General features: G+C 48.0%; 1 protein-coding gene across 9 annotated transcripts in view; it reads right to left on the bottom strand.

Annotated features, from left to right (window-relative positions):
- Positions 1–139: 139 nt before the first annotated feature.
- Positions 140–22,920, bottom strand: part of EYA3 (EYA transcriptional coactivator and phosphatase 3) — a 52,373-nt gene continuing 29,592 nt past the window's right edge. For 3 of the 9 annotated variants that reach the window (XM_050326171.1, XM_050326173.1, XM_050326177.1), the window contains 10 exons: positions 19,879–20,016; positions 15,173–15,255; positions 13,545–13,719; positions 10,952–11,091; positions 9,584–9,667; positions 8,859–8,948; positions 7,425–7,483; positions 6,400–6,557; positions 4,926–5,040; positions 140–4,662 (listed from right to left, as the gene is read on the bottom strand). In XM_050326171.1, the coding sequence (XP_050182128.1) occupies positions 3,987–4,662; positions 4,926–5,040; positions 6,400–6,557; positions 7,425–7,483; positions 8,859–8,948; positions 9,584–9,667; positions 10,952–11,091; positions 13,545–13,719; positions 15,173–15,255; positions 19,879–20,016 (1,718 nt within the window). In that variant the 3' untranslated portion in view covers positions 140–3,986. The remainder of the gene's footprint in view (positions 4,663–4,925; positions 5,041–6,399; positions 6,558–7,424; positions 7,484–8,858; positions 8,949–9,583; positions 9,668–10,951; positions 11,092–13,544; positions 13,720–15,172; positions 15,256–19,878; positions 20,017–22,920) is intronic. The other 6 variants (XM_050326179.1, XM_050326175.1, XM_050326176.1 and 3 more) reach the window with 6 other exon arrangements.

The raw sequence follows: 22,920 nt of genomic DNA, 5'->3' as shown, positions 1-22,920 counted from the left end.
CCCAGGAGCCAGTCCCTGCCTCACTGGTCCCCAGGGGCTCCAGAGGCTGCACTGGGACCTGCAGCACCATAAACATGGCCCAGGCTGTCACAGGGGCAGGGACTGACACGGGGGGCAGAGAACAGGCTGAAGCAGTCACTATAGAAAATAAAGACTTTATTTTTTTCCAGTTCATAGGACAGTTCCCATTACAGACCATGAACAGGCAGAGACCCCACAGCCAGCAGTGCCCAGGACTCACCCCTTGTAGTGCAGCAAGGGCTGCTCTGGGCTCCAGGGGCCCTGCCCACCAGTACCAGCACAGACTCCTCCCCCGGGGCTCTCCGGGCAGCAAATATTAGTGGGTCAGGTGGTTTTTAAAGCCTCCGTGGCTGTGGTGAAGCTGCAGGGGGGACTGGCAGCACCAAGGTGAGCTCAGGTGCCCTGGGCCCACAGGCTGACTGTCCTTCAGGTGTTCAGGTTTGCTCTCCCATTAGACCTGACCTGGCTGTAGCTGAACTGGTGACAGAGACAGGAGAAAAATCAATACTTGGACAGAGGTGCTGTTCCTGCCTCATGAGAGACAGAAAAAGGCTTAAATTCAGCCAATAGAGGAAAAAATAAAATAGCCAGGTCACCCTTTATTAACAAACACAGAAATGTACCATCAACCTCCTGTTATAAAAGTACTTTACATACATTCAAGGAAACATCGTATAAATATCAGTATGAAATGTCAGTGGCTGCAAGTTCCACGCTCAGCTAAAATTTTACTGACACCTTAAAATTTCCTTAAAACATTTGGAAGTAAACAAACAAAAAGCACAGCCAGCTGCCAGGTGGCTCAGGCCCATGGGCCCAGCACCCTCTGTGAATGCCTGGGCAAACCCAGCCCCTCCCCAGCACAGCTTTCCAGCTGCTTCTCACAGGAGCGAAGCAAAGGGGCTGCTCAGCCGTGCCGGTGGTGGGAGGTTAAGGCACAGGTTTTAATCCCAAAGTTCAGCCAGCCAGAGTACAAAACGTGCTCCCAACAGGCTGCTGCACTGCTTGGGACAGCTCCCAAGCCCGCTTACAGGAGACCTTTGGGTGGGCTGGGACTCACTGAGGGATGTTCAGGACCCAGCACAGACTCTGCTGTGACTCCAAGTCCTGATCCTCTGGAGGTATTTCCGACCCTGGGAGCAACGGGGCTGCTCCTCGGCACAGCTCTGGCTGTAACAGCAACACTGCACAGGGACCCCAGAGGAACTGGGTCTGGGGACCCAGCAGTCACAGAGCTGGAGCTGCCCCAGCTGCCTGGAACAGGTGGGAACACACCTGAGCTCCATCTGGTACAGACAGAGAACAGGCCTGGGGCCTCCTGCTCCTCTCTCCAAACCTGCTGAGCACCCCCAGCACAGCCCCAGGGGCAAACCCTTCCCCTCTGCTGAGCTGCCCAGGGACACCCACACCTGCTCCCCAGATTTCCCTCATGGGATGAGTGGCCCTGCTGCTCCCACACAACAGTGTGTTCCTGCTGCAGAGCTCCTGGGGAAATGTGCCCACCCAGTATCCATCTGGGATCAGAGCAAAAGGCCAACACCTGGCAAGGAGCTGGATGGAAAGCTGATCACTCCCAGCTCCTGTGACCACTTTGGAAAAAAGAATCTCATTTGATTCCAATTTAATTTAAAAAAAAAACCCAAAGGAAACTGGAGCTAGGACAACATGGAAAAGACCTCCTGGGTGCAGTCCCTCAGCACTGGGGACCCAAAGCCCTGGCTGTAGGCACCTTCCCAGCGGTCACTGGAGATTCCCAGGGCACAGCAGAGCCTGTGCCAAGGGGACCCAGCACTGATGGAAACATCCCTCAGCAATGAATGCCATGGAAGGAACGCAGCAAACACATCCCTGCTTGTGTGGGCACAGCGAGTGGGTCAGTGTGCCCTCTGCAGGGACAGACTGGGGGCTGGGGACCAGCAATCTGGAGGGCTCTGGGTGCAGCCACAGGTCTGGCTGGGGTGCAGCACACACCCTCCTCAGGGCAGGAACCCCAGGCAGCTGCTGATCTGCTGCCCCCGGGGTGCAGGGGGAGGCAGAGTCACCAAACACAGCCTGACCTGGCTCAAAGCCAGCCCCTATGCCAGCCCCAGTCCCCAGCTGGCTGTTCCTTGCCCAGGGAGCTGCAGGTCACCCACTCCAGCCTCTTTTCTGAGACAAAGGCAGAAAAATCAGCATTGCCATTCCTCCCAAGGCCAGTGTGCTCCAGGCTGCCAAGTCACAGTGTCTTAGAAAATTAAGTCCCTCTTAACAAGGCATTTGTTTCTCACTATGTAGTTAGGCTAATGCAAAGAAGAATATAAGAAAACTGAATCTGATTCTACTAAAAGGAACTTTCTCTCACACACGGAGTCAGGAACACAGAGATGAAGGTTAACAACCATAGCCAGAGCCTTCTCTGTAACATTCATGAGGATTTAGGAATTAGATTATTCCTAGTCCAGGTGAGGACTCTGTTCACATCTGAACAGTCTGCACCAGTCTGCCATCCTGATGTTCACAGGCGGTTTCATTTTCCTTTACAGGGGGAATCTGTGGGATCTACGGTCCAAGCCAAGGCTGGAATCCAATGGTCTCCTGCTGACTGACAGGACTTGTGCACACATTGACTAGAAGCCACCAGGATAAACTCAGAACACCACCACTTGCCTCTACAAGGAACCACATATCCCAGAAGCATTCCCTTATTTTCTGTTTTCCAGTAATCCCACATTGAGGAACTAAGGACATTGTAATAAATTAACTGCTTTGAACACCCAGGAAAGGAGAGAGGACACATTTTACAGCAATAGAGGTATTTCTGACATTTTCATTAATATTTCCCATGAAAAAAAAACCATAGCTCTTCGGCTTTGCAAAACAAAGAAGGTTCAGCTCTGCCATCAGCGTTTTCCTACAAAAATAAGGTTTTATGTTTACTTGGGTTCTACAACTAAGCTGAATAGAAAGGAGAAGGCTCTTACAAATACTGCTGCTGTTGTATGGCCCCTCCCTCTGGAGACACCTGCCAGAAGCATTCAGCTGGCCCTGGAAGTCCCTTCAGGCAGACAAGCTCTAGCCCTGCTGAGGCTGGGGCTCCTTTACAGGACACCTCTGGACTTGGCAGGACTCCTGAGGAACGACCTGCTGTCATGTTCCACTGTAGATTTTGCATCAGGTATGTTTTCTTCATCAAGCTGAAAAGTGAGTCCCCAAATGTGTGAGATTTCTGCCTCTCCAGTGATGGAGAGGGCTCACAGGAGCTGCAGTCTCGCCTCTGCTCCAGCTTCTTACAGGAAGTCTAACTCCAGGGCTTGGTGAAGGGACACGAGGTCAGCGTGATTTGTGATCCTCCAGAAGGGCATGTTGTGCTGTGACAAAGAGAGGACAGTCAGGTTTATCAGGGACTTTCAGCTGAGGTGGAAGCAGCCAGGGTACAGCTGCAGGGCTGTGCAGGGTGATGGTTCTGAGCACACACGCTCAGGACGGATATCGGCCACCTGCACATCTGTGTCTGGAGCCCATCTGATCTGCACATCTGTGTGTGACAGGCACCAGCACTGACTGCCAGCTGCTCACAATGGAAACCTTGGCTGTGAGCTGCTGCTGCATCCAGGAATGCCTGGCCAGGGTTCCCAGGGAACCTGCACAGGTGGCAGAACGTGTGGAGCCTGCAGAGACAAGGTCCTGACAGTCGTCAGCACTTCACTGCTGTTCATCAGCACAACTGAACAACTCATCTAGGCCTGTCCAAATCAGCCAAACTGCTCCTCGTTTGTAATCCACACTAATGGCAGGTGCTGTAGTGATCTGCTGCTGCCACTGAGCCCCGACCCCTCTGTGCTCCTGAGAAACTGCATTATCCTGACAGCCCCAGGCTATGATCAAGACACAGAATCGTTGAATCATCCAGGGTGGAAGAGACCTCCAAGATTACCGAGTCCAACCTCTGAACATGCTGCATCCAGTGTGCTACACCAAGACACTGCTTACAGCGACAGTGTTACATGCAATCCTAAACAACAGTAAAACAGAAACTTTAAACCCCCAAGAGCCAGAAAACAGCCTATCTTACCACAGTGGAAGATCTCTTGCAAAGACAAACTTCGCCCCTGGCTGCCCCAGCCTGAACTGTTCAGCCTTGGAACAGGAGTCACTGCAGGCAAAGCCTGCTGCAGTGACCTCCCTTTGAACTGCCCCACAGCCACCTCTGCAGTCAGACCCACCTGCTTGGCCGCCACCTCCTCGTCACGCCCATCTCCGATCACCACGTAGGTGACCTTCTTCCCAAACCGCGACACGATCCTCTCGAAGCAGCTCTCTTTACCTGCCAACACAACCCACTGCTCAGGAGCCTCAGGCAGAGAGAAACGGCAGTCTGAGTAGGTCCCTTCCTTCCAGAAACACATTCTTGTCTTTCTGGGAGGGCATAACACCCAGTTTAGCTCCTGAGGCCAGAAGCCATGACCAGCTGGGCCACAGCATGAAATGGCATTTCCCATGTAAAACTCCCAGCAGACACTGCAGTGGCACAACCCCTTACCTATTTTTGTAGCACTATAAATATTTTCGATGGGAAACACTTCGCCCAATCCATACAGGAGAACTTTGGCAAGAGCTGGCATCAGTTGGGTGGTTGTGATCAGGATGTTCTCGCAGTTTTTTCTAAAAGAAGAAAAACACTTGTAACAGCACATTGTAACAAACAAGTTTTTGCTTGTTTGCTTCTGGAAGAATTCTCTGGCAGAAAAGTGCTTTGGTGAGCATGGGGACCTTCCTAACTTACAGGTGCTGCAGCAAACAAATCCTAAATGGTGCTGAGGGATGGAGTTCTTGCTCTCAGACACTTTGGCTCTGAGCAGCAGTTTGTGGTGCTGCACGTGACCCTGAGCGCTGCGAGAGCCAAAACGCACTGCCAGGTTCCATACCTGGACTGGATGAGCAGCAGGGACTTTAATGCCGTTTCTAGCCAGGAATCTGTCAGCACTTCTATATCAGTCCTCAGTCGCTGCAGAGCTTCCCTCTTCTGCGGGCTAAGCAGGCCTGGAAGGTAAGGAACACGTGTTTGCCCAGCTGAGCTGGCAAGTCTGGCACAGAGAGAGCTGTGCCCCAGTGCACCAGCTGCCTGCTCTGCAAGAAATAACACAGAACTGAAGGCCTCTGGAAGCTGGACTGTCTGTCTTGAAGCACCAAGAGAAACCAGCTTCCAGTGACATGGATGAGCCCAGACATCCATCCGGGAGTCTGACTGGGGGACTGGGCAGATGCTTTTCTCTGATTATTTCAAAGATTTCTCAGGATACAGGCAGTCAAATGCACTTCTCTCATACAAAGCATTCACAGCAGCAGGAGTCCACGGCCACAGAGCAGGGGAAGGAACTCCTGCAGTCACCCCCTCTGACTGCATTCTTCCCAAGGACCTTTTCCACTTTAACCCCTTTTATGCATCTTTTTTAAAACTGCCCTCCCTTTTTTTTTATTCCCTTGTTTGTAATCTCTCTTCTATATAATTCTCTCCAAGCCTCCAGTTTTGAATTAAAAGCAGCCAAAAATGGAGCCCATACACTCAAACTTGCTCCTTTCAGTAAACACAACAAGAAAGGAGCACATGGAGCCTGCACATCCCTCCCAGCCGTGAGGGATGAACTCCCTCATTCCAGCCCTGGAGCGCTCCAGTCCTCTGCAACGAGGCCATGGAGGGACCCCCAGTGCTGCATTGACAGCTGCTTTACCACGTGGTCCTGAAAAACTCTGCATCCAGGTTTCTCACATGCAGAATACAGAACCACAGTCTGATCCCTGCCAGAAATCAGGTGACTCCAGCACCCTGAACTGCAGACTTACACTGACAGGCTGAAAGTTGTAGTTTTGAACACCCGGTTTTTAGAAAATTTGTCCAAGAAAATGATCTATCAAGGGTGGTTTTTTTGTGTAGGCAAAGGGTATCCAAACCCACAACTACCAGGCCGAGTCACCCTGCCAGGTGAGCTGCTCCAGCAGCATCCCTTTCTTTCCCAGTGACAGCAATGCCAAGATTCAGACTATACAGAAAACTCATCTGCATTTGCTCACTGTGAATGAATGAATGAGTTTGCTCACAGCAGAAGGCCAACCTTTCATCCTAAATTAGCAAAGGGACACTGTATGCACCACAACTTTGTTGGCTCCAGGACTGACTGACCACCCCTATCTCCATGATAACTCAGCCTGCACTAGCATGCTGTTCAGTTTTGGGAGATGTACTCCTGTGGATTCCATGGCAATTTGATCCCAGTTAGCACTAGGAGAATGGTTTACTTCTCATGTCCACACATTCAGAAAAGCCAAAACTCTGAGGAAGGACAGAGTCTGGCCCCACAAGCTCTGCTCAGTGCTCAGATCTTGGTGCAGGTGACCACTCACCTCCAACGTCAGTTTTGTATTTGTTGTAGATCTCGCGTACCCTGCGGTAGCGGAAGGCCAGTTTCCTCATCCAGTCCACTCCCTGGACTCCAACCGAGGAGCTGTGGTTTGCATTGCTGCCTGAGCCACTGAACCCATCCGTGGAGAAGTTGTAGTTGCTGTTGCAGGAAAGCAGCCGTGTTAGCTGTGCCACAGCAGCAGAACCCCTGCAGCGTTCACAGCAGCGCTGACAGCAGACAGAAAATACCTGGGAGAGGAACTGCACAGGCACCACAGCACCTGGAGAACAGAACCCAGCTCCTACAGGAACACACTGATACCCAACTAGAGCTGCTGCTGGCTCTGAACTGCTACACTCATACAATTCCCTTCACATCCTCCACTACAAAGCCCTCCTTTGCCCTTTGGCTGCTCACTGCTCTGGGATATGGAGCATCCTTCCCACTGGCCTCTTTCTCATCCTGCAGTGATAAACTCCAGCACAATAAACACATCTGTGCCTTTCCATCACAGTTGCAGCTCCACAAGCAGACGAGCTGCTTCACCAGCTTATGACTGCAGGAAGCAAGTCCTGCTTCACCACTTTCCCTGTATTTCTTTCTCCCTGACAGGTATTTTTCAGATGATCATGGGCTCACAGAATGGTTTAGGTTGGACAAGAACTTCAAAATCATCTCCTTTTAAACCCCTGCCAAGGGCAGGGACACCTTTCACTAGAGCAGGTAACTCAGAGACCCACCCAACCTTGTCATCATGAGATTTGGAGTGTAGGTTCTCCATTCTTCACGAGCCATTGAACACTGAGGCAGCATTCAGCTGTGGACAATATAATTCACAATCTAATTTCCAAACTCTTAATGCTTTGTAGGTCTTCAGAGAAACAGCCCCCAGCAAACAAACACCGCTTGCCAGGTTTCATCCTCTGCACAAAGCTGACCTCCATCCCTTAATACCAACTGGGTTTCCAGTTCCCACCACACCTGATTACATCAGCAATACATTTCCTGCATTTGTCAGTACAACACCTTAGATCTTGGCCGTTGTCATCAGATGCCACATCTTCTATGTGTACCTGGTCACACTCCTGTTAAAGGAGAAAACAGAAACAGTGTCACACTGTGGTAATCCAGAAACACACTCAAATTTGCAGATTGAAAAAACTGTGATATAAACCGATCCCTTCACACTTCCCAACAGCAACAAGCCATTCCACATCACCTCCACAAAACCCACTAGCTCTGTCTGGTAGTACTGGGTTTTACTGCCCAGCCCTTACAGGTTCTTGCCCAGACTGGGATCTGAAGTACCAGAAAGGGCTGAAAAAAGCAAGTTTATATGACATTTTGACCTGTCTGCAAAAAGAGAACTCTGACACTCCCTGAACAGGTTGGACTCAAAGCTCACTTGTCATTTGAAACCCTTTTGTCACTTCAGAAAAGCAAAACAAACCAAATCAAAAATATCCCAAAACTGCATTATCTGGCCAAGCATTGCTATTCCATTTTCTCAACACCAGGTCAATGAAGCCACAGCAGGAACTCTGAATGGCACAGCAGTGTAGTGGCACTGCCATGACTCTGGTGCTTAATGCAGCTGATTTAACCCACTAACCTACTGATTTAACCTACCAACCAACACCTACAGCAGCACGTGCTGTGGCTGAGCACACAACTAACAGATCAACAACTCCCTTTCCAGCACAAGACACAAGTGTTTGCGTTTGGGTTTTTGTTGGTTTTTTCCCCTGAGGCAGGGAGGTAACTCATGACCACCTTGTCAAAGTTCGCTGCAGCCAGCAGTCACAGCCACAATGGAAATGTCATTTAAGTCTGTTTGCATCAACAAAAGCATCTTGTTTTCCCATGATGTGCCTCAGTGATGCACCTACAAGTAACTGTTGTGTGATCATATTCAGCTTTCCTAGGCAGGATGGGAACAGGAGGGCAGCAGGGGCTTGCAGGAAAGGAAAAGGGAGGGTGCTGTGGACCCTCCATGTGTACAGCACACTTGTCTAGGGCAGCATGTCCTTCAAAGCTGGTACACAGCTAATGTCACCTCTTGTATTCTGTCCTTGGCTTAGTCACAGCCCCTGAGGACTGACATCCTCAAGGTCATCTTGTCCTCACATCTCTGGTCTCCCTTTCAAAACAGGATCAGTGGAAGCAAAGTACTCACCAGTCCAGAATGCAAGTACAAGACAGAGCAGACACCATTGTTTTTATCTGCATGGGTTCAAGCAGAAACCCAGCAGAACCCGAGAGAGCTCCTGACACTAAAAGGCTGCAGAATGTGCCTCAGGTAAGACTGCATCTCTGATTTGGTTGTGCTTACAACCACTTCAGCTTTGTCAGACTGTCATGTTTCAACAGTAACAGGCTCTGAAGTACAAGAGCCCTCACAAACAGTGAGTGCAGTGTCATCCAAACATGGTAATGTGGAGTTCTGCCTTTGCCATGTACCTCCAAGTCATTGAAAAACAAGTGAGTATCAGCGACTTCAAAAATCATCTCCTCCATGGACAGACCTGAGCCAATCACTAGGGTTGGATCCTGGCAAAACACAAAGAGAAGTAAATCCACTGTGGATACAGGCAGAAGGGAATTGTCATAAATCCTCATCAGTTAAACTACATAGTTTCCACTCTATGTCAAACCTGATTAATTCCAGCTACTATCAATAGTGTGAACTACAATTTCCCAAATATTTTAAACAACTCAATTGAAAAAAAAAAAAAGAGAAATCCACATTCTGGTGCATCGACCCAAATGTCAGTCTGGTTCATTGACTCAAAATGTAACAAAACACTTCAGTGCTGCACAGGAGGGACTGATGCATTTTCACAGTCAGCACGAACAAAACATTAAAAAATCTACAATATATTTTGAAGGAGAAAAACCCCCTTCCTTTCCCTATGTGCTAGGATCTCAGTAATTCCCAGTGAGGATCAGTTTGACATTTTAGGACTTGCATTGTCAGAAGGGAAGAGTTGGTGATGTCCATCTCCTAGTTCTGTATAAAGCCAAATTTAACATTCTTTCTCCACCCCAAACTGCCAACAAGTTAATTAAAAGTATCACCTTTATATATAAAACTAAATGTCATTTTCTGTTCCTGTTCCAAAGACTAATTTAATTCTGTAAGACAGAAATGTTTGGGGTTTTTCCCATGGAAAAGACAGTATTACCTTGCCATATTTTTGAGCATAAGACCCTGTGAGAAGTGAATGGAAGATGATGATGGTCTCATCCAGGTCCCAGAGAAACACCCTCTGCAGAGAGAACAAAAGAAGGTTAGAGCTGAGATATTCCAGGCACTGCACTACAATAAAGGAGCCAGTTTTAGGGTTAATTTTGTGGTTAGCTGCAGTATGCTTTTAACAGGTATGAGCACCACTTCTCAGCTTACAGGCTGAACACATTCAACTCTCCAATTTATTGCAGTGGAGTTTATACACTGCCCCAGGAGTACATACTCAGACTAAAGCTCTCTTGGTCAAACTATGTCAAAAGCTTCTCTTGCTTTTATAGTTACAAAAGCAAAAGCTTAGAGTGCTAATGAACCTTAGACACCTGCTGAAGTGGAAGTGATCTGAAGAGCACCAGGCATGTGACTTTGATGTTTGTCAGAGAAATCTTTGTTATAAATGAAGTGACAGGCTGCCCTGAGGAATGGCAGAGTGCCAGTACAGAGAGACTTTGGGAAACTTGAGAACTGGGCCAACATGTGGAGTGGAATAGCCTGGTGCAGGTTGAAAGTGCTGGAGGGCAGAGTGGACACCGGCACGAGCCAGCGGCACTCTCTCCCTGTGGATGAGATGACCTACATGCTGGAGTGTGCCACGTGTGCCAGGCTAACAGAAGATGCTGTCTCACCCTACTTGGCCCTGGGAAGGTCACCCCAGATCGCATCCCCAGCTCCAGGGCTCTGTGAGGAAAAAAGAGCTGCCAGCAAAAGGCTGTCAGGATGGTCAGCAGCCCAGAGGAGAGGCTGAGGGAGCTGGGAGGGATTAGCTCGGCAAAGAGGAGACTAAGGGAGATCTAACAGCACACCACAACTATTGGAGAGGGAACTGCAAAGATGATGGGCACAGATACTGAGGCCTCCCCACCCTCACAATAAAGATTTTTTTCTTAATATCTAATCTAAACCTACTCTCTTGCAATTTGAACCCAGGGGACCAGACCTGTTAGTAAAGCCTTAGTAGTGATGGACAAGGGGGAATGGTTTAAATGCAAAGAAAGTAAATTTAGACTATATGTAAGGAAGACATTTTTTACAATGAAAGTAGGCAGGCCCTGGCACAGGTTGCCCAGGGAAGCTGTGGCTGCCCCATCCCTGGAAGTGTCCAAGGCCAGGTTGGACGGGGGTTGGAGCAACCTGGGATAGTTGAAGTCATAGCAGGGGGGTTGGACTAGATGACCCTTTAAAGGTCCCTTCCAACCCAAATCATTCTATAATCCCCTTCCATTTCCATGGAGACAGAATGAAAAAAAAGAGGAGAACTTTTACCACCACACTATTCTGCAATGTGACCTGTAGAAAACAACATTACCTCCAGTTCACTGTCCTGTGAGGAGGAGGTATCTGCTTTCCTCTTCCCTCTGTTCTTCCCAGGGATGTTTTTTCTTGCCTGCTCATCTAACTCTTTACTTGCTGTTGCTCTTGATAATGAAGGACTTGTGGATGCATCTCCTAGAAGAAAAAAATCACACAGCTCTCACCCCCTGATGTCTCAAAACAAACACCAATACAGCACTGGCCACACACCTGCTTTGCAAAAGGTAAGAATTACCTTGCTATACGGATGCAGTAGTAGTTGAACCCTTACTAGAACATAAAACATGATTTCTTGGTCCCACTGTTTCAAAGCAGCTCTGTCTCCTCAGTGCAGTCCCCCAGGACTGAGCGACTGCAAGAGCTACTGCCTGCAGAGCAAAGCCAGAGCAGAGCACCCTCCATCCTAAGGCCTGGAACCCTGCCATCATTTCACTACCCTGGAACTGCTTTATTATTCAGCTGTTTCATTTAACAGACAATTAAACATAAAAGAGTAACAGAGGTGATGTTGGCCAAGCAGCATGGCCATGGCTGACGGGAACACAGAGGCTGTTCTGCTACTGGTAAGAACATCCTTCCCAGGGAAAGGATACACCACCTGCAGAAAAACCACTGCTCTGACGTGCAGGGTATTAGGACCATAAGAGTCTGTGAATGCTTTATTACCAGCTCAGGCACCTGCCTAACTAGGTCCAAAATAGGACCAGACCTGTTGCAGGACGGCAGAGGGCAAGGGGGCTTGGAAGAGCTTGAATTCAGTCTGGGGCTTGAAGAAGTCTGAGGCACTGCAGTTCCTATGAAAATTAATGCAAAATGGTGAACTTGGAGAATTCCTGAGCTAAGAACATGGCACTGAAAACATCAACAACTGGGCCATTTCTTGCCTTGAAATGAGAGGTTCCTTAGGTTTGGTTTTAAGAAGCAAATGGGAACTAATTCTCATGGGTGAATCCGCTGTTGTTCACCTCAACTAGAGGGCAACTGCTTCCTGAAAGTGGGCAAGTGCCTGAAGCCCCACACTTCTTGATGTACAAGATCACAGCATGGTGTTTGTCACTCCTGTCGATAGCATCCCATCAGATAAAGGTTTGGAGAGAGCTTTGGAACTTCACTGAGGGCCAGACTACAGATTTGTATGCTTGTCTCACTGGCAGCCACCCATTCCTGCTTGCAGGGTGCATGACTGAGCTGGGGGACTGGGCAGAGCTCAGGTGCTCCTGATGGAGTGGGGGAAGATGGAGGAGGCAAAGTGCTGCAGAGCTCAGCACCTCCCACAGCAGGCTGACACCCAGCCCCTCTCCAAACAAGAGCTACCCTACAGCCAAACCACACACCCCCTCCTCTTCCTCTGCTTCAGTTTTTATTGCTGAACATGACATTATATAGTATGGAAAATCCCTTTAGTCAGCTTAGGTCAGCTGTCCCAGCTGTGACCCCTTCCAGGTTCTTGTGCACCCCAAGCCTGCTTGCTGGGGAGTGTGGAGGGGAGAAAGCTCTGACCCTGTAAAAGCACTGTTCAGCAGGAGTCAAAACACCCTGTGTTATCAGTACTGCTTTAGTCAGGAATCCAAAACACAGCATCAGCACAGATGCTGGGAACAAAGTTACCTCCAGCCCAGTCAGACCCAGGGCACCAACAAAAATGAATGGAATCTGGATTTTTTTTCCCCAGCCTTCCAATCTGCAACAGGCAGATTTCAATTTAAAACTGCTCAACAACACAGGAACAATCTCATAACTCCTTGCACAAGACACTGGAAGAAGCACTGAGTCTTTGCTTGCATCCTTGGTTAACTTAAGAAACTATTCTTCAAGAAGGAATTTTAGCCAGCACCTCTGAGGCTGGGACAAAACCCAGCATTGGTGAGAATGGCCAAAGGTGTGACTTCTCTAGAACAAGCAATTAAACCTTCTCAGTACACTTCCTACTTCCCTAAAATCAGCTAAAATCTTCTCTACCGGACAAGTGCCAGGGACTGACTGCTGTGCAGATGCAGATGTGCTCACAGCAAAGCACAGCACAACAGCTCTCAGTTCAACCAGGGTTTGCAGTGATAAGGCAGAGGAAAGGAGGGGATGTACTGCTGGGCATGTCAGAGACCAGCACAGTCAGAGGGGATGGCTGAACCACAGCTCCTGAAAAATCAGGAGCAGTCCCAGGGGACTCCCACGACTGGGCCTGGCAGCTCTGTCAGGTAATCTGAACAAGGGCTGTGGGAGGAAAAGATGCAGCAGGAGCTACTGAGACTGAATATCAGTGACTGCCCTGTAGTCCCAGCGAACACCCAGTCCCCAGAGAGCTGCTGCTGCAACTCTTCAAGTCGCCCCCAGCACTCCTCTCTTTCCCTGGGGCACGCAGAGCACGTGGTGGGTTATCTCCGAATCGCAGCAGGAGGAGATCTCTGACACACGGCTGGCTGGCCCACCACGATACTCTGCACACCAGTGAGACCAGAGACAAGGAGGGCAAGAATCCTGTCTGGGCCAGCATGAAAAGATGCTGCAAGTACCTTCAGGAGGGGAGTTTTGCCCATGCCTGCCCCTGCACTGCAGAGCACAGGTGCTCTCAGCCCCCCTTGCAGCCTCACCAGACGGGGGTCTCTGCGCTGCCCGCGCCGCAGTTGCTTTCTCGGCCGGGTAGGTGGTGGTGGCCAACGCCAGGCTGTCCGTGCTGCTGTCTGCTGGTGGCACCACTCCAAAGCCTGAGGTCGGGTAGCACGTCTGGTACTGACTCTGGCCAAGGATCGTGTATGTTGGATACTCCTGTTGGAGGAAAGCGTTAGTGCTGGGAGGACACCCCTGTTAGAAAACACTCTGAGTTGGGACAGCTTTTGTGCCAGAATATCCTGTCAAAGGAAAATCCACAGGCTGACTTTATGCTGTTTCTTTCTGCATATGTAAGACATTTCCCAAAAAGGGCTGAGAGCTCTGACCAATGACCCCTGTGCAAGCAGGTTTTGCAGAGGAGGCCAGTGATCCCAGAGCCACTCCTCTGCCTCCAGTGTCTGCAAAAACAAATTCATCATGAATGATCTGACAGTAACAAGGGAGTTAAGTGGATGCCAAATTACCAGTGCACTCTGTGCTCTGGAATGTGTGGTTTTGTCTCGCATTTTCCTTCCTTGTATCAGACGTGCTGACAGCGACAGAAAGCGACTTCGGCCCTGGCTGAGGGCACAACCCCAGCCACGAGAGGTACAGGATAAACCATGTCCTGACTCCATCAAGTAATTATTTTGCATGCTGTGATGAAAGGTATCCATTTATGAAAGTATTTATTCATTTAGGAGATCACTGAGCACATGGAGCTGTGCTTGAGGATTTTAATTTCTGATACTGACAGTAAAAAAAGTAGTGTCCCCAAATGTCACGTCACACTGCCCTGGCACGCTGTGTTCTCCTGATTGCCTCAAAGAACAGCCTGGGTTTGTGAACCAGGTACCTTGGTTTGAAATACTGAACAAAAATCTTTTTTCCCCTTACAGTTCCAAGCAAGTTTATGCTATTGAAAGAACTTTATAAAGCAACAGCATAAGCACAGAAGTGTTTTTGTGCATCCACTGCATTTTCCACACTTCCTGTATTCTCTTTCTGCAAAGTTGGACACTGCAGGGCCCCTTTGTGTCCTCAGAATGGCAGTTAACCACTGACAGGGCTGTATCACCACCCATGGAGGTGACAGGCAGGGGGAACTGCTCTGTGCTAGCCTGCAGGGCTGTTTGCCTTTATTCTACTCTAGCACCATCAGAATGTACCTCCCACTTTACTGGGCTGGGGGTGTGTGTACAACCTAATTTCCTATTCTTGCTGAGGGAGAACAAAGGCATCCAAAAACCATCCACCCCTAATCCTCCCTGTAGGTCAAGTCTTCAAAATAGTTCTATTGTTTCTTCCAACACTGTCTCTCTTGCAGAAATCTCAGTTGAAGACTCACCTCACAATCTGCAGATGAGGCAAGAGCTTTGAAAGGATGAAGGCAGTTTGTTGCTAAGATCAAAGGGAGAAGCATCATGGTCAGAGACATGAGAGACATGGTCAGAGACAATCACAAGAGTGATTTAGTGACTCTGAGTTACACACTGAGCCCTGCAACTGCAGTACCACTGTGCTCCATTTGAAGTGATGCAAATACTTGGTGTTCCCATGTTAATTTTATGTAACGTGTTAAACAAAGGTGAAGGAGATGCTGCAGATAAATTTACCAAGGAAGACTTACCTGTGAGATGCTGGCTACTGCTGACGTGGAAATATTGACAACAGTTGAGGATGTAGAAACTGGACTGGCATTGGTAGTTGATGCTGTAAAATTAAGAATTACCACATTAAATGCTTCTAGAAAAGCACAGGACATGAGAAGTTGTGAAATAAATACTTACTAGTCACATGTGCAAGCACTTGTGCTTCCAGCAGCACTCTGCTGCTAATAGCCAAAAAAGGGATGGGGTCTATTTTGACACCAGTTACATTTCAACTGGGTTTACAGAGAAGCTGTTTTACTCTTCAAAAAGTCCTTTCAAATGGTTCAGAAGCCTTTTCCAAGCCTTTTCCCTTCATGGCTGCTAAGCAATTGGTGTAGAATTAGAAAGGTTTCACATTTTTACTATGTTTTGATAAGACAACAATCATATTCTGATGCTTAATCAGTAGCAGTTGAAAATGAATCAGAATAAATCAATAAAAAGGAAGAATGTGAATGTGTTTAAATCAGTTCTGATAAAAAAAATTATCTCCACATTGAACTTGGCATATTTAGTCTAATTAGATCAAAAAATTTAAGGAAACAGTAGGAATATTTCCAATAGTAGAAAAAGAGTGTTTTCTACTGGAGAAAGTGAACATCTCTCCCCACATCCCTGTGAGACTAGAATATGGCTTTTTGGATCTGACTTTCTGAAATAATCTGTCAACAGCTCACAGGACAAACTCTTACAGATATGTAGTTGTTAGTATGAACTTGAAAATGGTAGCCTTCATGTCACTGCATTCAGTTCACACAAAATTCAGGAGAGGCTGCTAGAGCACCATTTGGGAACAAGTTGTTTAGCAGATTTGGGGGTTTTGCAGCCCCAATGCCACTCCATTAAACCCACACAGGGATAACAACAAATAATGAAATCAGCACCAACAAAACCAGGATGTATAAAACCAGGTGCCACCAAGAATTACTTTCTTTTCTAAGCCACCTTCCTCTGCACACAAATAAAACCAAAAATCACTTTTAGATGCTTATGTGAAGACTTGCAGAAATCCATGGTATCCCCTACTTTACCATCACTCTGAAAAAAGCCCTCACTTCCTGCAAATACCACCATGCAGAATCCACCCCAGAACTGGAGCCCCAGGAAAACAAACCCACCAGGAACTCTCAACCTGTGTATGTTGTGTTATGGCAACCACAGATACTAGCTGGTGGCTCCTGGAAAGAGGAATGGATCCCAAACAGATGAGAAAACAAAAGGAACATATCTTAAAAGAGGTGCAGAAACACACAGTGTTTACAGGAGGTGAGAAATGTAAAGGGTGGCATCTCTCCAGAAGCAGAAACCAGTAATTAGCCCCTGGGAATCCTCTCACAGACAGGAGCAGCACTGTTCAAAACAGAGGGGAGAGAATTTTGGGGGGAGAACATTTAGCAAAAGGCAGAAAGGCTGCACTGAACAGCAATAATGGCCATGAAGACACTCAAGGACCTCCAATAACTCCACAGCTACAAAAGGCCCAGCTGAGAGAGCCAAGGGACCCGTCACAGACACTCCTCGTAACAACTGCTGAGCACAGGGGGCAGTTTCCAAATCAAACTCCTTCCAACTACACCTGTGGAAACTACTGAGCCTGGCATGATCTCACGAGAAGGTCTCCTCCTAGGCCCCTACAAAGTCCAGCTCTCCAGAAAAGACCCTCGCTAACCAACCAAAGCTGCCACGCAGCCAGGGCAGAGGAATTCTCTGGAAGAGAGATTGTTCCCCCACTGCTCTCAAGATTGTTATGGGGAGCAAAGAGAAAGCAATTCTCATCTGTAGTGCTCTGCAGAGACTGCTTCTCCACTGAGATTTGATTACAGGAGTTAAGAAATCATAGAAAAAAGATTCCAAGGTTTGGCATTCCCTCATATGAACTTCACTGTTTATCTTAACTCTGGCCTCCCTCCAACATTCTTTGTAATTACCCTGTGTCTATACAATGCTACAGATCACATCTTTCCAAACAGCTCCCATCAGATGAACCAACAGATGAACCAATTTTTATGCATTGTGGGCCAGCTCCTTTTACGTGTGAATGGGCCAGAACCACGCAAAAATATTTGGCACAGATCTGCCAAAAGGGACCACTTCAAGGCCTTAGGTTTTAAAAGATCAGCAAACACAAGCATTGCCTTGAAGATGCTGTGACTCTTCTCTCTTTCTCCCCCTTTTCCAGACCTACATCCTTACCTCCCCCGCCTTATTCATCCCCATCTGTTTTGCTTCAATCATTTTAAAGAGAGCCAAACCCAGACCCATGCACCGAAATTCCCCTCCCGTTGGTCAGTGGCATTGGACAACTGTGCATCACCCTGATGATTTAAGTGGAGAGAAAAAATATTCCAGGGAATATTAATAAAGCAACTTTGTTCATCCTTGCAGCTTCTCCCCTCCACCACCTCCCTTGCACCACCCCCTGCACCAACCTCATCCCTTGCTTGGCTGCTTGTTAATTTGATGAGAATCCGAAAGAAGAAATGATTCCTGCCAGTGTGCAACAAGTTTTACCAAAAAGTGACAGCATTTACACGGTTGGGGTGACTTCTGCACACTTTCAGAGAGGAGTCTGCAGGGAAACTCCTCACATCACACATTGTCCCAGCAGCAACAATTAAAATTGTTCTCCTATGGGGAAGGATTCCATCTCAGTGGAAGCCTAAGAAAGCTGGAGTTGTTCAGCTTGCAGAAGAGAAGGCTCTGAGGAGACTTTAGAGCCCTTTCCAGTGCTTCAAGAGAGCTGGAGAAGGACTTTGGACAAGGGCCTGGAGTGACAGGACAAGGGGGAAAGGTTTCCCACTTGCAGAGGGCAGGGTTAGATGGGATATTGGGAAGAAATCGTTCCCTGTGACAGCAAGGAGGCCCTGGCACAGGTTGCCCAGAGAAGCTGTGGCTGCCCCTGGATCCCTGGAAGCATCCAAGGCCAGGTTGGACAGGGCTTGGATCAGTCTGGGATAGTGGAAGATTCCCTGCCTGTGGTAGGGGGTGGAACTGGATAATCTTTAAGGTTCCTCCCAACTCAAATTATTCTGTGATTTTATAATTCTTCCGCAGAGCGAGGCCTGACATGAGTCTGTCCCCTCACCAATCCCCAGGGATCCACCTGCTCCCCATGGGACATCACTGGGAAATCTGCCATGGGTCATGTTATGCAGAACCATTCCCGATCCTTGGCAGTTAAAGCAGGTGCTATAAAACACGGTAATTCATTCTGCCAGTGGGAATATGGGGAGGAGGGTCACATTGGAAGAAGGGGAGTATTTCCAGTATTGTTTTCTTCACAGTATGAATGTGAAAAGTAAATTAAGGATAAACATTACACTGGGCCATTGACTGTCAAGCTGAGCAAGTACCATGATATAGCATGTGGCCTTCTTGTCAGTGAAAGATATGCTAAAACCCACTTAGTGCTAATTTTAAGAATTATTTCCCCTTTCTTGGCACTTATCAGATCACATCTGGAGATGGCATTCAGTTCATGGCCTCAGCACAAGAAATATGTTAATAAAATTCAGTGGGTCCAGCAAAGAGACACCAAAGCAGTCGGGGAGATGGGGCACATGCCCTGAGAGGGGCAGTTTGGCAGGGAGGTGCTGTCCAGCTAGGGGAGGAGATGGCTGCGGGACCTGCCATAGCCTGCTGATACCTGCACAGCGTTTACAGAGCCAGGCTCTTCCTGCAGGTGCACAGCTGGCGGAGGAGGGAAATGGTCACAATTTGAAATGGGAAGGGAAAGGGAAAGGGGAGAGGGGATGCTCTCCTTGACTTGACAAAAGAAAAAAGTTCCACCATGATGACAGTCATGGTGGTGGAATTGGCAAAATCTCAGGTGCTGGAATTGGCAAAATCTCCATCCTCAGAGGTTTTGGAGACCCAACTAGATAAAGCTCTGAGCAAGCCAGCTCTGAATCCAGTATCAACTACTCTTTGAGCAGGAGCTGAAGTTCTCCTGAAGTCCCTGAATTATTCTTGACAGTATTCCACAAGAAACAGATTAAGAATTCCTGAAGCACTTTTTAAATTTTTCAGAGACATAGACAAATTTCACAGTTCATCACCAAAACATAAATGGCAAAAATCCAGCCTAAAAAATAAAGTGCAAAGTTGTACACGTTTGCCATAAGCAACAATATTCCATTATTTGGCTATCTGGCACATTCACTCCTAAAAACTGCTGTGGAAGGTGGCGAAATTCAGCACCTGCCTTCTCAGATGTGCAACTTCCAGCAGCTGGAATATTTGTAGGCTAGTTCTATACTGAGAAATCCACTTCCTAGCAGATCTACCAACCTGGTGTGTGTGTGTGATGTGCAAGAGCCATCTACCTCCAGAAGGAATTAAAACCAAACGTTTCAAAATCCAAGTACTTCCTGACGTCAAGCTCAAGACCACAAACAAAGAGAAATGCACGAGCACTCCCAGTAAAGCATGCAAGAACACAACACTGAGTCTCCTCTCCCCATCCCACTCGCTCCTCAGCCTGTTCAGCCCAGCATGGCACTAACGAGCCAGCCTGGGGCACACACAGGCACGAGGCAAACACAAACACACACAGGCACAAAGAGGAAAGAGGCAAAGCATGAAGAGCATGCACAAACCAGGGACAAGCGTGCAAGCCTCTCTAGTTTGCTATCTGGACTCAGTTAGGTGGAGAGAGATGCAGATAAAAACCATGCCAAGTTACCTTCAATGGAATAAGAATAATGTGCTGGGCTGGGCTGGCTTGTGGTTAACCCTGTAGTGCAGGTAAGAACACTGTGCTGACTTGTAGATGGAGTCTGAATTAAACCACTTTCAGGTTTCATACCTGGCCACAGTGCACCTGAATCAGATAAATTGGACCAGTTACAAATATGCTGGGACCAAAAGCATGCTGCTACCTCAGAGCAAGGTTTTTGCTCATCACAGAGTAACAAATGACACATGGAAAATGTTTAATTTTGGCAATAGCGAGCACTGGCTGTGAGGCTGTGCACAGATTAGAGATGCTGACAAAACTGGCTGAAAAAGAGAAAATTAAAAGCACCAACAAGACCGATTCGTAAAGCTTTCAACTAAAAATCTGTTTGTGTCACTAAGATTCACTGCCCTGTGGGAATAAAGGACCTGCCAATCCCTCTGCACAGGCTGAGCTGCACAGCACTGCAAGTCACATCAGCTGTTGCACAGCCAGGCTGAGGTTGGGACCTATGAAGGTCAAGGTCAGCACTTCCACTAATTCACTGGGCTTTGGGTTGAGTATTTTAAAACAAGCCACAAGTCAGTAATTTTCAAAGACTGACAACAACAAATATAGAGCTCAAAAACCAAAACAAACAAATAAACAAAAACAGCTAAAAAAAAGAACCCTAAATGTTTCTTCTGGATTTCCAGTTGCTCTGGAAAGCTTGTGTAACAAGCCTGGGTACAGCACAGAGGGAGCCAAGTGACTGTAATTCTGTGTCCAGGGCACCCACAGCAGTGTGGTTCAGCTCAGGTGCCACGTTAGGGTCAAGGCAACTGCACTGACAAGTGCCAACAGTGTCCCACTGAGGCAGCTCAGCTCAGGCCTCACTCTTCAAGGCTCTTCAGGCTCTCCTTTGAGTGTTTCCAGATCTGCAGCCAAAGTCAAAGACAGTTCTCCCCTGCCCTGGTTAGAAAGCAGGAATAGGTTGAGAGGATCTGCTTAAAAACAAGCAGGAGTGTGCAAAGCAGAGGGACAAAGGATGTTTGGAGCTAGACACAGAGTTCAGGGCCATCAGGAAGACCTTTTAACCCTCCCTTTTAATCCCCCCAAAACCAGTACCAGGGCGGCAGAAGCCACCTGCAGCCCTCCACCTGCTCCAGCAGGACAAGCCATGGGCTATGAGCTCCAGGTCTCCTGCTCTATTGAGCTGGACAAGAGATTGCTGCAGCTTTGTCAGAAATAAATTCTGCAATAGACCTTTGATATATTTACATACCTGATCTCAACATACACCTATGAGTCAAATCACTCCCCTCTGTATAGCCAGTCCTAGGTTGACACTGAAGTTGCATCTTTGTTACCATTTCAAAACCACAGTAATTAGCAAACGGAGCCCCTGGTGGTCTAGTGGTAAAGGCGCGGCGCTATCACCGCGGAGACCCGGGTTCGATTCCCGGTCAGGGCCACTCCCGGGCAGGTGGGGCTCGTTAGCCCTTAAAGGCAACCCACCTACGTCCTGAGGACCTCGCTGCCACCGTCCAAGCTCGCTTGGCCCCGGCAGATGAACCTTAGGATTAAAGGGTGGGCTCAGTTCCACGCACACTGTGTCTCACCTAAAAAATCCAATGCGCAGGCTGGAAGGTGTAAAGACCTTCCCCAGATCTTCACTTGTGAAGACTGGCCATTATTATTAATTAGCAAACAAAAGGGAAAGGCTGATTTAAGAAAGATTGTAGATACATTATAGAAACTCCAGGACAAAACATATGGGAAACAGATCCTCTAAGGAGAGCTGGAATAGCTGTGTTTGTTTAGTCTGACAAGGGAGTGCCACCGTCTCCAAATGGGTGAGCAGTTTTTATCGGGGACAGTAACCAGCAGCTCCCTCCAGTACAAGAAAGAGGGACCAGGAGCATATAGCAAGATGATGTGATGGTCACAGGACACACAGCAGTGCCGGATAACCTGACAGCAACACACAAACCCATTCGGAATGCTGCAGGATAATGCTCACCCAAGGAATGTGACCCCAGGTCAGACACAGCAGAGGTGCTGGCAGCACTGACTGGATGCAGTGCAGGAGCTGACCCAGCTCAGTGTTAGAGAATCTTGCAGCCCCTGCCTTCCATGGCTGTCTCTCTGTCCCAGACATGTCCTACTGTCCATCCAGCAAGGCACACTCCTGGCCTGGGGCACATGTCCTTCCTCTCATTCTGCAGGACAGCATTTATAAGCCAGCACTGCCTCAAGGATGATAGAGAAGAGGGAGAGGGGAACAAGACCCCTCCACGTCCAGCGGCAGCACCGCACGTCACAGGATGTCACAGGACACAGCACACCCCATCACTTGCTGGTTTTTTTTGAGTTAATGTAACCCATCACATCCATGATGTTTCTAAGACCAACTTACAGCTATATTTACGCAGCCTGCATGTCACTACTCTTATTTTAATACTTCTTTAATAAAATCTCTCCAGGCCACCAGTGCGTCCCATGCACAATGCACCGAAGCTTCAAGAGAGGTGACAAACTGGCAGAGCACTGAGGGCAGTGTCCTGGCTTGGAGCGACTTCAGGACTGTCTTTGTGTTTGTCAGCTTGCTTGAGTTTCAGGCTGGTTTGTTCCAGTTAGATAATCCACAGTGCCTTCTTTTTGGCACAGAAACAAACACTCAGCACACGCCAAGCTCTGAAAAGCCTTCTGGTGCTGGTCAAACATCTGACCACGTTGCTGGCTCTCACCTGCTCGCTGGAGATATTGTGAGCAGAAACAGTTTGCAGAATTCCCTCTGCAGTGTGCACAGTCAGTCCTCTACCCTCCACCTCTCTGACACACCATGCAAGGTCCATCTTCTCAGTATGACTCAGCACAGACCACTACAGTATGATTTCCATTACTGGAAATAATGACTTTTAACATCTTCCTAACATTTAACTTCACACTAAAAATTTAGGTGTTTAACAACAGATCTGAAAAATCCCCACCAAGATATTTCAGTAACTGATCGCATTTCAGATGTTTTGCAGATGAAAGTTCCTCTGAAGTCAACAGAAAATGCAA

This window comes from Myiozetetes cayanensis, unplaced genomic scaffold, assembly GCF_022539395.1.
Source record: "Myiozetetes cayanensis isolate MyiCay16 unplaced genomic scaffold, myiCay2020 scf31, whole genome shotgun sequence".
NCBI classification, from domain to species: domain Eukaryota; kingdom Metazoa; phylum Chordata; class Aves; order Passeriformes; family Tyrannidae; genus Myiozetetes; species Myiozetetes cayanensis.
The sequence above is the reverse complement of the archived record's forward strand: the minus strand, read 5'-3'. Positions and strand labels throughout refer to the sequence as shown.